General features: G+C 41.3%; 2 protein-coding genes across 2 annotated transcripts in view; both read left to right on the top strand.

The window, feature by feature from the left end:
• The window catches only part of LOC126109435 (uncharacterized PE-PGRS family protein PE_PGRS54-like), a 57,066-nt gene extending 54,058 nt beyond the window's left edge, over nt 1–3,008 (top strand). Inside the window, exons 4-5 of the mRNA XM_049914467.1 lie at nt 723–923; nt 2,869–3,008. Of these exons, the coding sequence (XP_049770424.1) occupies nt 723–923; nt 2,869–3,008 (341 nt within the window). The remainder of the gene's footprint in view (nt 1–722; nt 924–2,868) is intronic.
• Nucleotides 3,009–3,117: 109 nt separating this feature from the next.
• Nucleotides 3,118–5,705, top strand: LOC126109434 (uncharacterized). Its single transcript, XM_049914466.1, has 2 exons — nt 3,118–3,295; nt 4,804–5,705. Exons 1-2 carry the CDS (start codon nt 3,118–3,120, stop codon nt 5,703–5,705), a joined length of 1,080 nt encoding a protein of 359 aa, XP_049770423.1.
• The last annotated feature ends 10,743 nt before the right edge of the window (nt 5,706–16,448 follow it).

The raw sequence follows: 16,448 nt of genomic DNA, 5'->3' as shown, positions 1-16,448 counted from the left end.
TGATACAACTGTTGCGTGGGAAAGAGAGCCAGTTGGAATGATAAATTGCCCATTTATAAAAAATGAGGGACTGCTTATTCAACCGACGGAAAACACTCCCTTAGATTATTTTCGTCTTTTGCTGACGGACGAATTTCTATTGACAGTTGTAGAAGAAACAAATCGAAACGCGATTGAATTATTCCTTTCTGCGGGAACCAAAGGACAATCACGAATAAACTGTTGGAAAGATGTGACTGTTGGCGAATTGTTAGTGTTCTTGGGAGTTTTCCTGCACATGGGAAATGTAAAGATGAGGAATTTGCAGGACTATTGGAAAAAGGACGCTTTATTCAACGTGAAAGGAATTGCCGATAGTATTTCACGAAATCGTTTTCTGCTAATACTACGTGCATTACACTTTTCTGAAAATCCAAAACAGGGCAAACCAACACCATCCGACAGGTTGTATAAAATACGTCCCGTTATCAATTTTTTCAATGAAAGGATGTGCCAAGTTTACTACCCTGGACGGGAACTGTCTCTGGACGAATCAATGATCCTTTGGCGTGGACGATTACTTTTCCGCCAATACATCAAAAACAAAAAGCACAAATATGGCATAAAGCTATATATTTTGACAACTCCCACTGGAATGGTCCTAAAATTCGCGGTATACACTGGCATGCTGGACGATTTAGGAGGAAGAGGCCATGCGCAAAAAATTGTTCTTCATTTACTAGATGAAAAGTTGAATGCTGGTCACCATGTGTACATGGACAATTACTATAACAGCTTCGCATTGGCAAAGCTGCTCCTGGATAAGAAGACCCACTGCACGGGAACTCTGAGGGCGAATAGGAAGGATACACCCAAGGAAATACAGGAAGCAAAACTACGAAAAGGTGAAGCCGTTGCCAGATTTGCGGAAGGAGTTATGATAGGTAAGTGGCGTGATAAGAGGGAGGTTTGCTACATTTCTAATGCATTTACAAATGAAATGGTTGAGGTTGAAACCAAAAGAAAGGAGAAGAAATCTAAGCCCTTGGCCATTGTAAACTACAATAAATTTATGGCGGGAGTTGATCGGCACGATCAGATGTTATCATATTACCTCTCGGAACGCAAAACCATACGCTGGTACAAGAAACTTTTTATCCACGTTGTGGAAATGATACTGACAAACGCACATGCCCTACACAATAAATATTGTGGCACAAAAATGCCCCTCCAAGAATTTAGACTCAGTATTATAAGAGCACTATTGCCACGAAAGCAGGTAGAACGGCCAGTCAGAAATCCCCAACATGTTGTGGTAAAACGAGAATCAAATGGAAAATCAAAAACACCGCGAAAAAAGTGCAGATCATGCGCCAGCCGTGGACAACGAACAGACACGATTTACGAGTGCCTAGATTGCCCAAATAAAGCAGGATATTGTTTGAATTGTTGTGTTATTCACCACCTCTAAAGGCAGATAGCACTTTCGTTGCTCATTTATTTTTCGACAGTTATGTGTCGGTACTATTCGTAAACTTTGTATTTATTTTATTTGTTTGAGAGTGTAATGGATAAAGCTCTAGATTGTTTTTTTCTTAGATTTGACATACATTTTATTTCAGAAGTTTCTTCGAGATCTTGTGTTTGTATTTGAATGTTTCTACTATATTTTTTGTCCAATAAATATGTCGTTTGTCAGTAGGATGTTTCGTTTCATTTATGAATATAAAATGAAATTGTAGTAACCTAAACTGTCACACTAACCAGGAACAATACACTAGACGCATTGGCGCGTCCACGGCCACCCGCTACAGAATATGGCCTGATATGCCACTGACGCCTTAGTGCGCCCCAAAACAACTTTGATTCACGAGAGTAAATTTGATTGTGTACTTATAAACTAAATACATGTTATATTACTTTTAGCAATATATTTTCAGATTCTATTAAGAAAAATATTGGTTACGTGGCAAAGCAAGGCCAATTACAGTGGCAGTGAACGTGTTAATTTAGCACTACCAATAAATTCATCTTTGGTCACACCGTGTACAAGAATATCTGTGAAGTGGTGAAGTGTTAAACATGTGTATGTAAATGTGCCTCTTGCATGAAGTGGTGTGTACGAAATGGAGAAAAGAATGCGTGCTGGTGCTAATACATTAAAAACGCTTTTCTTGGATTATGTGGAATGTTTACACTGTTCATCTTTCCCACAATTTCGCACGTAATTTCCGAATTTCCGCGTTTCACTTACCGAATTCTTAACCTAACACTAATCCTTTCATGACAGGAATATGCATTTCACCTCATTTAAGAGAAAAAAAATAAAGCATGTATTAAGGCAAATTACACCTGATGATGGACCCACAGGGTCCGAAATGCCTCGTGTACTTAAACATGAAAAGTTGTGATTGAAGGCGTTTGTTAATTCATACTTCCAGTGTACTACTTTTTAAGAAGACCTCCGACATGAAGACACTCTAATAGCTGTGGGTCAGTGACTGAGTGGAATAAGGAAGTTATTCGGATCGGATGTGTAAAATTCTGGCTGGTTTTCATGTGAAGACTTGTATTAGAACAGTAGTAAACTTGCAATGATAACAGTCTTTGGCATTAAATGTGGATCTGATAGCTGTTTAAGACTTGTTTTACAGGCAATAAACGTTAATTAACTGAACTTTAAACGTTTTAGCCACCTTATTTGAATTCCGAACACCCAGCATGTTGTTAGGAACTTACAGGTGCTGCCATCAAGCTTGAGTTATATGACCTTTGAGTGGTAGATATTTAGCCGATGTTTCTTCATTGTTGCCTTTCATCGGCTGAACCATTACGCCGCTTTCACACTATACGGTTTTGACCGTACGGCAAAAAGCCGTACGGCTGTAGGTGTGAAGAAATGTATGGCGCCTTTCACATTATACGGCGACGGCAAAATGCCGCTGCCGTGCCGTGCTGCAGCCGTGTCTTGCCACTACAACAGACGGTCGCCGTACGGCAAGTTCGACAACAGTGGCCTACGTGACTAAGTGCATGCTTTCACACTGGACGGTTTTGAGCCGTACGGCGTCGACTAGTTCGTTGTAGTGTCGTTTTATTCATTTGTGTTTATTCTTGTTTACTGAAAAGTGTAGAAGAATGGATGAAATTGATACTGAACTTTTGATAACCTTGGTGGAAGTAAGACCTGTTCTGTGGGACAAAACTCTAGATGCGTATAGAGATCGTATTGCTACAAAGAATGCTTGGCGGGAAGTTTGCGTAGCACTGAAGCAAGATTTTGATGAGATGGAAGACAAAGATAAAAATGCGTTTGGTAAGTATTTATTTAATATATTAATATTACATTTAATACGTTTTAAACAGTTTTTATTTAACGTTATAAATTTTATTCTAAAAGTAAATCGTTTGTTTATAAGTAAATTACTGCTACCAGTCACGTTTTTTTTGTTTTGTTTATATTTTGCACGACGCGTTTCGGGAAATAATTCCCATCCTTAAGTGCGTTTTTCTCTAAGTTTTCATCATGTGTGGTGTCTTTTTATGTGTCAGGTCTTGCATTCTGTTTTCTTTACTGTAATTTATAAGAGAAACACGCACAAGACCTCACAAATAAAAAAACACTACACATAATGAAAACTTAGAGAAAAAAACGCACTTGAAGATCGGAATTATTTCCCGAAACGCGTCGTACAAAATATAAACAAAACGATTAAAAACGTGAGTGGTAGCAGTAATTTATTTATAAAGAAAACTATTTACTATACAGTCGCAGGCTTTCACAAACAATCTACAAAAAGGAAAAGGCTTGTTAATTTATATCTTTGACATCTGCCATGACACGCTTCCAGCATTTGTCATAAAATATTTACAAAGAGTGTTCCTTATGGCGTTGGCTGTCAGTCCTCCTCTTATGTTGGCATCTTGGGCTAAGTCTTCCAAACCAGTGAAGGATGTGGTGTCTTCAATTATAAATCCATCTCTCTGACGTACAAAATTGTGTAAAACAATGCAAGCTTTAACCATTTTTACTGCAAAATCTGGATGAACATTTAAAGGTCGGTGAAACAACCGCCACTTATTGGTGAGGATGCCAAAAGCACATTCCACATACCTCCTTGCTCTGCACAAACGGTAATTAAATACACGTTTCTCAACTGTCAAGTTTGTTCCCCCAAAAGGCCGGAGCAAATGCGTGTGTAGGCCAAATGCTGCGTCTCCCACGAAGAAGTAGGGTACTTTTGGACCTTCCGTACCAGGCAGACATTGGACGTCTGGAAATTCCAGGGAATTACTTTCTATTGACTTCCATAAACTGGACCGTCTGAACACTGAAGAGTCACAGTCTTTGCCATAACTTCCTACGTCGACATAAATGAACCTGTAGTTGGAATCCGCTACAGCCATCAGAACCACAGAAAAGTATTCTTTGTAATTGAAGTACATTGATCCGCTATTAAATGGGGCAGTAAGACGGATATGTTTTCCATCCACCGCTCCTAAGCAGTGGGGGAAATTAGCAGTACGTTCAAATCCAGCCGCTATTGATTCCCATACCTCTTTGGTCGGTCTTTGTATACATTCTTCCCGCAGTGATGACCAAATTGCTGTGCATACATCATTAACCACTTTACTTGCTGTAGAAATCCCAATTCTGTACTGGAAATGTAAGTCAGTGAAGGAACAACCGCTTGCCAGATACCTGAACAAAACGAAAAAAAATCAGTGACATTTAGTTTGCAGTGGACATTTTTTGTTACAGTTTTGCTTTTTTCTATACAAAATTAAAATGTTTTCATACAGTTTTGTTTCCTTTTGATGTAGGTATAGAAGTAATACGGAGGTGGACCAATCTACGAGACTCCTTTGTGAAGTCAAACATAAAAATTCAAGCTGCGAAAAAAAGTGGCTCAGCAGCAAAGAAAAAGAAAAAGTATGTATATTCTGATCAGCTGCAGTTTCTAAAAAAGCTGTATGATGCTCGAGAGACGGAGGACAGTTTTCAATCGGAACGCACCGCCAGACTGGAAGAAGATATAGAAACGCAGGGCTCCGTCGAAAATACTGAGAATGTTTCTGGGCCATTTGATACAGCACCCACACAACAAACATCCAAAAGCGAGTGCCATACAAACAGAAAACATAGAAAACCTGATGCAATCGAAATGAAAATATTACGAGCTCTGGAAGAAGACAAACCTTGCAGCAAAATGTCATTTTTACTTAGTCTGAAGCCTCATCTGGAAAAATTTGATGAACAGGATTATCTTCAGTTTCAGATGGGAGTCCTCAAAGTTATAGAAAATATATATGAAAGGAGAAATATATTGACAGCTCAACCTCCTCCATTTACCCATTACACACCTCCCATGCCCTATAATAATAGATTTCAAGCTTATTCTTATTCACCTATGGAAAATGCTGCTCCAATATCCTCTTACCATACGCATCAGATTCGTCCTCCTCCAGCTGCACCAAACCCAACTACTTTTCTCGAACAACCATTACAGACTTCTCAAGGTCGCAGTTCTTATCAACGAATTAATAAAGTGCCACCACCATACCCTTCGCCTTCCACAAGTAGCCATGAAGGCCCACCATCAACAACGCAGTTCTACAACGTTTTTGCAGAGAGCCTGTCGCCACAAAGTGACAGTACAGTCAGTCCTGCTACAAACTCTTTGGTTTCAACTGCTGATATTGATATTGACTTTTCTACTTCATAATCTGAGCGTAATAAAAATGTAAAACACAAATAAATAAGTAAATAAACAGAACTAGTTTTTATGTATTAAATTACCTTAACGTGATAGCCAGCATTTGAACAGGTTGGATGCAATTGCGGAATTGTGTGTTTTGTCGTTGTAACACATCCTTTAGTTTTCTATGTAATTCGTCAAACGAGGTAATAGACATTCGGAAATAGTTAAAGAATTTATTTCCGTCGTTCCTCAAATCTTCAAAGAGTGTATAAAATAAACCCACTTCGTCTCTTCTCTGGTTAATGGGGTGTACCCACAAAAGACGACCTTTTCTTTTGCGGCGACGATGAAGCAACCACAAAGCAACAACTCGTTTACGGTTCATCTTGATACACACATTAAGCAAACTGAATAGACACCAACAACTGGTCACGTCAAAAAGCCGTGTAATGTGAAAGCAACACAGGCACGGCTAAAACTCGTACGGCTTTTTGCCGTACGGTCAAAACCGTATAGTGTGAAAGCGGCGTTACTTAACAACTCGGAGTGAAGGGGAACAATTTCAGGAAACCTGTCGGGCTAGGTGGACTGAACTTTCTGCAACGAAGCACCAAATACGGACTTTCCGGTCGAATTGTGAACTGAAGAAGGTGTACAGGCACGATTCTTCTGTACATGGCTAAAAAGGTACACCAAAATGCCACAAGAGGCCACCACCACGCTGGTAAATCACAAGCTAGGCGCCGTCTGAGTTCCGAGCAGCAGTCCACAGATGGCACTCGCTACTCGCGACCACTTACTTGTTTCTGTCACGTCCATTCGAGCGCCATACTCATCTACTGACCGTGTTGCCAGATCCAGTACTGTGAACTGTGGACTATTTCGCTTCTGCCTAGTACAGAGACACACTCAGTTCCTGCTAACAGTTCAGTGTCTGCAGCTCGGCCGTTATGAGAACTAATAGCATTTCCTGCGTTACAGTGAAGAGCACAGTTCTGACAAGCGGTCGTTATTGTGGAGCGACAGACGCTGTCTAATACAAGTATCAGCACAACCAGTTTCAGTCAAAGTGACGGTTTCATAAACTACCAAGAGAAGGTATATTTGGATATTACATTTAGGTACAGGGCATCAAGTGCCACACATCAACTACATACTCTTAATACGTGAGGTGCTAGGAGTGCAAGTGACATTTCACAACAAAATTATCTAAATGTACACTGGGAAAGCTATGGTGTGGATCTCTTCTGAGACCAAGAAGTACAAGCGATTTCCTGCATAGGGCCACCCTCAGCGATGATACAGTTGAAGTTCTAAGACATTGCATGGACTGAATTTAGGATACAACTAGTATAAGCGAAATTTAGACAAAAGGAGAATTGCTGCTATCTTTAATGAAGGTTCACGTATGCATTTTTTTGAAAGTACAGCAGTAGTCCAGAGTGTATGCATTTAAGAGTACTTTATGAGAACGTTTAATGCATGTTAAGGTAGATCATATTTTGAATAACTACTTTTAGATCTTGAGGCAATAGATCGTAAGGTCTGTAAACACAGTCGTACATTATTCTTCAAGACAGGACGGAAGCAGTGAAGCCTGTCAGTAGAAATTTTTCTGCAGTGGAATGAAAACTTATTTGAACTAAAGCTGTAGATGCTACTGCAAAGGGTAAAGTTGCTAAAGACGTAGAAGGAGACAAAATACATCTGAGAAATATCAGGTTGATCTCAATTTGCAAAGAAAAATCATCTAATAACGCGCTTCAACGATTCACTAAGACGTGATCTTGAGTTTATAAAAGTGGATTTTATGAGGCCCAATACTGGCCCCACATCTATAACTCTTCTGCAGCCATTGCATCAAAATGAGTTTAAATAAAATTTGGGAAATGCAAAAATCTTCAGCAGATGATGAACTACGTCCCTGCACATTATCGCGGCTTGTGTAACAATATATCCTACTCCCTGACAGCTGTTACTATGGGTGTAAGAGTGAGTGGCGAAAGAAGAGGATATGGTCAAAGAAGGGGATAATAGTGCAGCATAAAATGTCGTAATCAAGGAAGGGCATTCTTAATGAGAAACCACGGAAAAAAAATGACCAACCTATAGGCACTGACTGTGAGGGGATTATAGAAAGTGACTACGAATTTGTTCTCATATGTGTTAGAACCACACCAATATACTGTACACTGGTGTCCAAATTTAAAGCAACATACCGCTATTTTCCCATTCTGTGTCTAATTCACGACATAATCATACAAACTGTCAACAAACGTTGGTACGATCGTGTTCTGCATGGAAGATGGCTTCTGGTCAACAGACAACCGCGCCAATGACGACGTCAGGATACCTATCAAAAGGGTAGTGTTTGCCAGGTAGTCCCACATCCGCAATCGCTGTGTATATAAGTCACAGACAGTGCAGAATGAAACAGAGAAGATGCTTACCAGAGTCACTGCGTTGGAAGAATGGGAACAGGACAGTCACAAACTAAAGTAGCCCAGCGGGGTATATAAATCATTCCAGTGTTTCTCGGATGTGGCGACATTTTACAGAGAACGAAGCTATATCCAGAAGACTAGGACAGGGCTGAACATGTGTAACATCAGGAAGAGAGGCCCACTCTTTGCCCATAAGGGCACGACGATACCGCCTTAGTACTGCAAGACAACTGGCACCTTAACGCAGCATACACTGGACATGTAGTATAGAGGCAAATGGTACGCAGAAGGCTTCGGCATAGTGACCATTATGGTCAGAGACCTGCTATATGTCTACCTCTGACGCATCTTCACAGAAGGGACCGTCATATGCCACCTGGACAGTCGAACAGTGGGCCAATGTTCTTTACACAGATGAGTCCCGATTTCATCTGGAAAGTGATTCTCGACGGATTCACATCTGAACACGATTTCAGGACCCAGACATTGTGAAAAGAGACGGATCTCTAATGGTGTGAGCAGGGATTATGTTGTCAGCTCGAACACCACCTCGTGAAATTGTACGGGTGAATCAGCAAGGTTTAACTGGTGTCAGGTACTGTGACAAAACTTCAGATCTCGTGTGCAGTTGGCAGGTGGTACTGTGGGCCCAGACTTCATACTAATGGACGATAATGCTCGACCTCAGAGTACAGGTGGTTGATGTTTCCTTGAAAACGGAAGATGATGCACGCATGGCGTGGCATGATCTCTCAATTTGAACCCCACAGAGCATATCTGGGATGAACTAGGGAGACGGGTTCCATCACATCATTCACCAACCAGTCTCTATTACTTGCGAGCAGTTCTGCAGGAAGACTGGGCCTTATTGCCTCAACATCAGATTGATGCCATCATTCATTCACACTTTGCCGCATCGTTGTCAAGCCCATATCGCTGGCAGAGGTGGTCACAACCCATACTGAGCACATTAACCTGTTGTCAGAAATTGTGTACAAATCCGTTAAGTTGGAGAAAAACAAAGACCGTTTTTGTCTACCGTTACGCATGTTGCAGTTGCTTACATTCTGTATTCTTCACATTGTTTCTACTTTACTGTCACACATTTGTACCGTTTTGTGGCAAAATAAACGCAACCTTGCAAAATTTCCGATTGTTGCTTAAATATTCGACACCAGTGTATTTTCTTTTTAGAATTTTATTTTTATTTGCCATTTATACAGGGTGTTACAAAAAGGTACGGCCAAACTTTCAGGAAACATTCCTCACACACAAATAAAGAAAAGATGTTATGTGGACATGTGTCCGGAAATGCTTAATTTCCATGTTAGAGCTCATTTTAGTTTCGTCCACCTACGCTCAATAGAGCACGTTATCATGATTTCATACAGGATACTCTACCTGTGCTGCTAGAACATGTATCTTTACAAATACGACACAACATGTGGTTCATGCACGATGGAGCTCCTGCACATTTCAGTCGAAGTGTTCGTACGCTTCTCAACAACAGATTCGGTGACCGATGGATTGGTAGAGGCGGACCAATTCCGTGGCCTCCACGCTCTTCTGACCTCAACCCTCTTGACTTTCATTTATGGGGGCATTTGAAAGCTCTTGTCTACGCAACCCCGGTACCAAATGTAGAGACTCTTCGTGCTCGTATTGTGGACGGCTGTGATACAATACGCCATTCTCCAGGCCTGCATCAGCGCATCAGGGATTCCATGCGACGGAGGGTGGATGCATGTATCCTCGCTAACGGAGGACATTTTGAACATTTCCTGTAACAAAGTGTTTGAAGTCACGCTGGTACGTTCTGTTGCTGTGTGTTTCCATTCCATGATTAATGTGATTTGAAGAGAAATAATAAAATGAGCTCTAACATGGAAAGTAAGCGTTTCCGGACACATGTCCACATAACATATTTCCTTTCTTTGTGTGCAAGGAATGTTTCCTGAAAGTTTGGCCGTACCTTTTTGTAACAGCCTGTATATTGTTTCTCAGCTTGTTTTATTAATTCTGCTTTAATTACTGACATACCCCTTCTATAATGACGATGTATTAAACTATGTGTATCATCTATGTTGCACCAAAAAAAAAAAATCTTCAAAACGGAGCACAGTAAATAAAAAGTTTTTGTTCTTCTGTCTGTCTTACTGTGAAATGTTTTAAGACAATAGGAAAATGAGTATGTTTAATATACCATAATAAATAATGCACGGCAACTACAATTTCTAACTACACTTAAACACAGACTAACTGGGAATTAGGAGTGTGTCGCATCTCAGCTGTATAAGGCTTACACCAGCAAATGGGGCTCACTCTGAGTGGACCCTTACTTCCCTAGGTGCCCGTGGGATCGAGTATAACCCTCAAGATCTTCTTCTCCTCCTCCTCCTCCTCCTCCTCCTCCTCCTCCTCCTCCTCCAGTGTGATGGATGCAGTGTCCGAGAGTACTCACACCCACTCATTCAAACGAATGAGGGACGCTATTCCTCCGAAAAATCACCTAGTCTTTAGTAACAGGGCTCAAGAAATGAAACCAGAATGTTGGAAATATGTTCCCATTCTATATCGATAAAGACTTAGAAGGGCTTGCTGGTACCTTAAAGTATATGAAGTGGTTACTGACGTACAAAATACATTTTGTAGACACAGTAGTTCACATAAAGAGGCTCAAGGGAATATACTCCGAAAAATTAGACCAGTCATTTATGCAGTAAGAGAGAGATGCCATACTTTGCCCAGTACTTTAAATTATTACAGTACAAATGCGCAAATGGTATTTGCAGGTTGCTGTAAATTATACAGTATGTTACGATAAAGACTTTTAGAGTTAGTATCAGGCAGGCTACCACCATAGGCAGCATTTGTTTCCTGGGTACAGGCCTGAGCTGGGGGCTGATAAGCACTGTGTCACTGTTAGCTCTGGGAATGCTTCAGTGACCATCATGCAGTGTTGCAGTGGAACAGGCTTGTTGGCTTGACCGCCTAGATTGCGAGGATGGGACAAAACTCTATAAAAAAAAATCCTCAATCTTATGCTGCACACCAACGAGATGTATGGCTGTTGAGATGGACCAGTCATTAGTGGGCAATCTCTGGGGAAACTGTTGCACCTCGGTTGTATAAGACATACTTAGGCAAACGTGGCCCTGTCTGAGTGGACCTTATTTCCCTCGCTGAGCTGGAACCCTTGAAATCTTCTCCGTATCCCCCTCCAGCATGATTGGAGTACCACCTCGGAATACTCACACCGACTCATCCAAACGAATGAAGGAGGCTAGTCCTCCTTGTATTCAACACGTCTTTAGTAACAGGGCTCAAGGAGTCATAAACCAGAATGTTTTTGTAGTGATCAAGAAGAAGGTCAAGACAGTGTCCCCCTTCTGTATCCATAAAGGATTAGAACGGCTTGCTGGTACCTAGAAGACTACCAAGCAGTTCCTGAGGAACAAAACACATTTTGTAGGCGCTGTAGCACCACCTAAGGAGGTGCAAGAGAATAGAATCTGGAAAGTCCAGCCAGTCGTTGATGCAGTAACACTGAGATGCCATACATTGCCCCCAACCTTTCATTTATTACAGTGCAGATCAGCAATGATACCATTTGTAGATTGTTAATTAAAACAATATGTTGAAGTGAAGCCGAAGTCTATAGAGCTCAAGATATGCTTTTGGCCTCAGGGTCAAGTATGGTAGCTACACAGGTAGCATTCATTTAATGAGTGTGGTCTGGGCAGACTTGGGTTTCCTGAGCTGGGGACTGGTATGTATCACCAGTTCTGTTTGAGCGTAAGCTCTAGACAGGCTTCAGCGACCACCATGCAGTGTGGCAGTAGAATGTAGTGACTTGTAGTCATCAGTAAAAAGTCATGTACAAAGATATTTTTAGAATACACATTCAATATTCTAACAAGGGGAGGCCGCCAATTGTGAAATTCAGATTCGATTCATACCGCGTATAATAAAAGCTCATGACCAGAGGTGTAATGTGGCAACGCACCAAGATGCACTTCTCAGCCGTCGTCGAGAAAATAGACAGTTAAAAGAAAGCGTTGCACACACACACACACACACACACACACACACAGATATAATTCGCGGCAATCAGTTGCAACAATTATGCATATAATAAGTTGTTGAAAGTCGTTTATCGTGGAAAAACTGGCGACTTCGAACATCATTATGTTTTCCGCAAACAAAGTTGTATTTCACAAATGTTATTAATTGTCTTCATAATATTTACCACGTATAGTTAACGGAAGACGTAGAAACGATATTCCGAAACGAATACGTATAGTGTAAGTCAAACGATCGAATTAGAATAGAGACCCACGAACACAAATTTGCTGTGGCAGGTATGAAACAAACTCCGTTACTCGCTCGTTACACTTGAAGGCCAGATGTTGAATGGGCCGAAACAAGCCGCCGCATAACAGCGTAGTTGCCTGCTAAGGTAGATGCGGTCCCTAGCGCAACTTATAACATCGTCGAAAATCAGTACGGAAAAACGGAGGCGGTACAAATGGAGAGCGATCCGGGCCCTTCGCATGAAAGTGATGTGATCGAAGAAGATTCTATAAACAGTGAAGTGGCGAAACAACAATTGAAAGATGCGTTGGTGTATTTTGAAAGCCTCCTTCGTAACAGTAATCTCATCGCAGCAGAACCGTCATCAGCAACCAACGAAGAAGCCGTGGCAATTGGGGAAGAAATGTTCCAGAATACGCTGCAAATGCTCGCCGAAAAAATCCTTGTTCATGATGAGGAACTGATAGACATTAATGAAATCGACAATAATAATGCCTACGAAGACGTTGAAACGAGTCCCATGGCCAACGAATCAGACGAGTACGAGCCGGACGATAAGAAAAAAAAAAAAAGGGTACGACTATATTTCTCTGGATTACAAAATTGGAGCTGTCAATCTGGCCAAAGAACATCCAGGCTGGAGTCTCAAAACTCGTAAAAAAAAGGGGGGTGCTCTCGTTTGACAAATATGGGCTATTTATCCAGGTGGGAAGAGCAAATCAAACGTGGCGGTAGCAAATTTGACAAATATTGTACCATCGATTCATGGGCGCATGATCGCTTCGTAGAAGCTCGACAAAAGTTCCAGCAAGTTACTACCAGAAACCTGCAGCAGTGGGCTTTGGGCGCTGCGAGTCAGTTCCAGGATTTCAACTTCAAAGCTTCAAAAACATGGGTCACCGAATTTAAAAAGAAGCATGGGATTCGGCAACGGAAAAATCACAAAATTTGTTTCCCGGAAAGAGACGGCTACCCAAGACGAAATTTCGACCGCAGCGGACACATTTCGGATCTAGACGCGAACGTTGATAACTAGCTTCGACAAAGATTTCATAATTAATACTGATCAAATAGGTACGTAAAGAGCTGTTCACAAATGTCATATGACATGATGATAGACAACACAGATTTCGTATATCTCTTATATAAACGATATTTTTATATTTTGTTTGTCAGGGTGCCAGTACCAATCCACGTTCAACAGAACTCTCGCCGAAAAAGGGTCAAAGGCTGTCCTGGTAACGCGACACGGCATGAACAAGGTGACGCATTCGTATACGGCACAATATTCAATCACGATGTCTGAACGAGTCTTGCCTCTTGTTCTCGTATGCCTTCAAGAGTCCACAAGTAAGTTTGGACCCAGAGTACAGAAGACAGTGGACGAGTACGCCAAGAAGTATACCAACGTTGTTATTACATCCTCCAAATCCGGTAAACTAACAACGGGTTTGTTCATGGACTTCTTTCGTAATGCTTTGCAACCATACGTACAAAAGAAAGAATTTCACTTTCTGATCGACTCTTGGGGTGGGCAAACGAACCCGGCGTTATAAGATGGGATTTTCCAGGACGCTAAGAAGTTACCACCGTGCACTATAAAAGTCATTCCTCCAAAGTGCACTCCTTTCGTCCAACCGTGTGACGTATTTTTACCGGCAGGTAAAAAATTTAATCAAGCGCCTTCAAAATTGTGCTTTTTTTAATCGAGCGAAACCGTGGCATCAACTCCAGAGACGATTTTACAAAAATCCAATCCATCGTCCACCACCAATTGTCTTCTCCGATTTTCGCCGATATGATACGATACGATACGCGTGGTATGCATCAAACCTGACGAACGATAGAACAATGTTTCAGAATGTCAATCAGGTGTGTTTCCCAACAGATAATTTAAAAAACAATTGTTCTTGTAAAAACGCATCGTTTATCAGACGAGCTCGATGTCGTGCTGTTTTCTGCTTTCCAGGTTTCTATGATAACTATCACTCTGGTTCGTGCGATACTCCGGCTACTTCTGGTCACTAATTGTTAATTATGTGCGAGTGTATACCGAACTTTTCAATAAATTGTATCCACTTGAATATTATTTGTGATATTGTGTTTTATTTCAAGTATTATTTTTGCACGACAAACGACTTTCAACAACTTATTATATGCATAATTGTTGCAACTGATTGCTGGGAATATATATATATATATATATATATATATATGTGTGTGTGTGTGTGTGTGTGTGTGTGTGTGTATTTATGTGTGTGTGTGTGTGTGTGTGTGTGTGTGTGTGTGTGTGTGTGTGTGTGTGTGTGCGCGCGCATTTGAATTACAAAAAACAAATAATAAAGTTGCATGGCGCAAGATTCGATCCGGCGACCTTCGGATTACGAACCCGAGCGCTTCCGCTGCGCCACGGCGCTGTAGAAAATTATTAATCGTAGAGTATTTCACCACAACGGTTTCTTTTAACTGTAGATTTTCTCGACAACGGCTGAGAAGTGCATCTTAGTGCTTTGCCACATTACACCTCTGGCCATGAGCTTTTATTATGCTTAGTATGAATCGAATCTGAATTTCACAATTGGCGGCCTTCCCTCGTAAGACCCACAGTATCAAGAGCGTGCTGAGGACACCAAATTCCAACCATTACCTCTCACCACAGACAATGCAGTGGCCAATGACCTACACTTAATGACCAAGGGCAATTCAAATAACCACAGAAATCAATGTGGGATGTACAACGCATGTATCTGTTAGGACAGTGCAGCAAAATTTAGCAGATTATTGATGCAAGGGTCTTTGCCGACAGCATGACATATCCTGCAGAGCCTCTCCTGGGCTAGTGACCATACTGGTTCGTACTGACTATATTGGATTGACCTACACTGGAAAATCGTAGCCTGGTCAGATGAGTCCCGATTTCAGTTGGTAAGAGCCAATGGCAGGGTTCAGGTGTGGTGCAGACCCATGAACCCCAGTTAACAAGGCACTGTGCCCACTGGTAGTGGTTCCATAATGGTGTGGGCTAAGTTTACATAGAATGGTCTGGGTCCTCTTGTCCAGCTTAACCGATCATTAACCATTAGCAGCCATTCATGGACCTTATGTTCGCAAACAGTAATGGAATTTTTATGGATAACAAAGTGCCACGTTACTGGGCCACAATTGTTCACGATTGGTTTGGAGAACATTCTAGACAAATCGAAACCAATTATCTTAAATAAAGATTTTACAAATGTGATATTGGTTGAGAAGTTTTCTTCCTTCAAGTTAAACACACAGGATCTGTTATGGACGTTAAGCTTGGAACGATCACCCTACACACTGAAATTACCCCCAGTAACTTTCATCTCTTCGGGGCTCTAAAATCTCATTCGAGTGGCTGAAGTTTTGAAAATGCTGATTTCATAGCTGAAGAGGTTGCACTTTTGCTGCGACAGCAACGAAATGATTTATTTGCTGCTGGCTCTCATGGACTTTTCAAGAGATGGGATAAGTGTTGCATGAATATGTAGAACATTTATATTTGTTTCAGGAAATAACATTGGTTGTTATTCCCACTATCCTACTGTGCGACTTATCTATTGAGTTCCCCTAGTATTACAGGAACAGTGTTCACAATGTGGAACTGTGGCTCCATTGAGATTTTCACTGGTATCTGAGACACTGTTTAATTTCCAATTATTCTTTATTTTTTGGGCCGTCCTGATGGATTCAAGAAGGAAGATTAAGGTTTAACGTTAAGTCGACATCGATGTCATAAGATCTGGAGCAGAAAAACGGATTGGTTCAAGGATTGTGAAGGAAATTGGCTGTTCCATTTCGAAGGAACCATCCTGGCATATGACTAACCATCCTGGCATATGACTGGAGCAATTTAGGAACATTATAGAAAATCTAGATCTGGATGGCCAGATGTGAATCTGAACTATTGTCTTCCCAAATGCAAGTCCGGTGTGCCGACCACTGCACTATCTCGCTGTGTGATCAACACGGTGTAGTGGAACAGATC

Source organism: Schistocerca cancellata, chromosome 12 (genome assembly GCF_023864275.1).
Source record: "Schistocerca cancellata isolate TAMUIC-IGC-003103 chromosome 12, iqSchCanc2.1, whole genome shotgun sequence".
NCBI lineage: Eukaryota > Metazoa > Arthropoda > Insecta > Orthoptera > Acrididae > Schistocerca > Schistocerca cancellata.
Note: the sequence above shows the minus strand (reverse complement) of the source record. Positions and strands in the feature narration are given on the sequence as shown.

Coding starts and splice junctions, on each gene's coding strand:
- LOC126109434 (XM_049914466.1), top strand. CDS start 3,118: ATGGATGAAATTGATACTGAACTTTTGATAACCTTGGTGGAAGTAAGA. Junction 3,296..4,803: donor CAAAGATAAAAATGCGTTTG/GTAAGTATTTAT, acceptor CTTTTGATGTAG/GTATAGAAGTAATACGGAGG.